The sequence below is a fragment of the Rhizopus microsporus genome (assembly GCF_002708625.1).
Source record: "Rhizopus microsporus ATCC 52813 unplaced genomic scaffold scaffold_17, whole genome shotgun sequence".
Classification (NCBI taxonomy): domain Eukaryota; kingdom Fungi; phylum Mucoromycota; class Mucoromycetes; order Mucorales; family Rhizopodaceae; genus Rhizopus; species Rhizopus microsporus.
The window spans coordinates 222,661-223,211 of NW_019671932.1; the positions used below are offsets into that span (position 1 = coordinate 222,661).

Below are 551 nucleotides of genomic sequence, written 5' to 3' on the forward strand. Positions count from 1 at the left end.
TAGTTAAACTGTTGGATGCAGTCTGTAACTAATAATACATCTAATAGACACACCTCTTTGGCTATTTATTTCTAAAATCAATCTTTATATTTTTAAATCTACACATCAAGCACTTCCCGTAAGTAAAAGCTTATCTAAACGATTAGATACATCGTTATCTAACAATATATCTTGTAGGTTCACGTCTATCGCTTTTCTAGTTCTTTATATCAATCTTTTTATAAACATATATGTTCATTTAACTAGAAGTAAGTAAAATTCTTTTTTAAACTATCAGAGACAAACTTTAACTAACCATATATATATTCAACAGGCATTTCACCATGGATGAAGGTTCCACTCCAAGCTCCTTCTATTCATCGGCTATGAGTACTTCTAGTTCCCTTGCGCCCGGCGACCGTATTTTGGCTGTTAAATCCTCTGTTGATGGTATTGGTTGGAACGATCTCTATCGTGAAACACTCGAAAGCTTCGTCGAACGTGTACACATCACCACCATGCACGCCTATTCTTTCTCAAAATTCATCTTCCTTCGGGAGTTGCAAGACATG

At 35.4% G+C, this 551-nt stretch overlaps 1 protein-coding gene across 1 annotated transcript; it reads left to right on the forward strand.

Moving 5' to 3' along the window:
- Positions 1-323: 323 nt before the first annotated feature.
- Positions 324-538, forward strand: RHIMIDRAFT_240603 (uncharacterized protein; the record flags this gene model as incomplete). The annotated part of the gene is made up of 1 exon (XM_023609419.1): positions 324-538. A coding segment is annotated over one exon (215 nt), but the record flags the coding sequence as incomplete, so codon positions are not given.
- Positions 539-551: the final 13 nt, after the last annotated feature.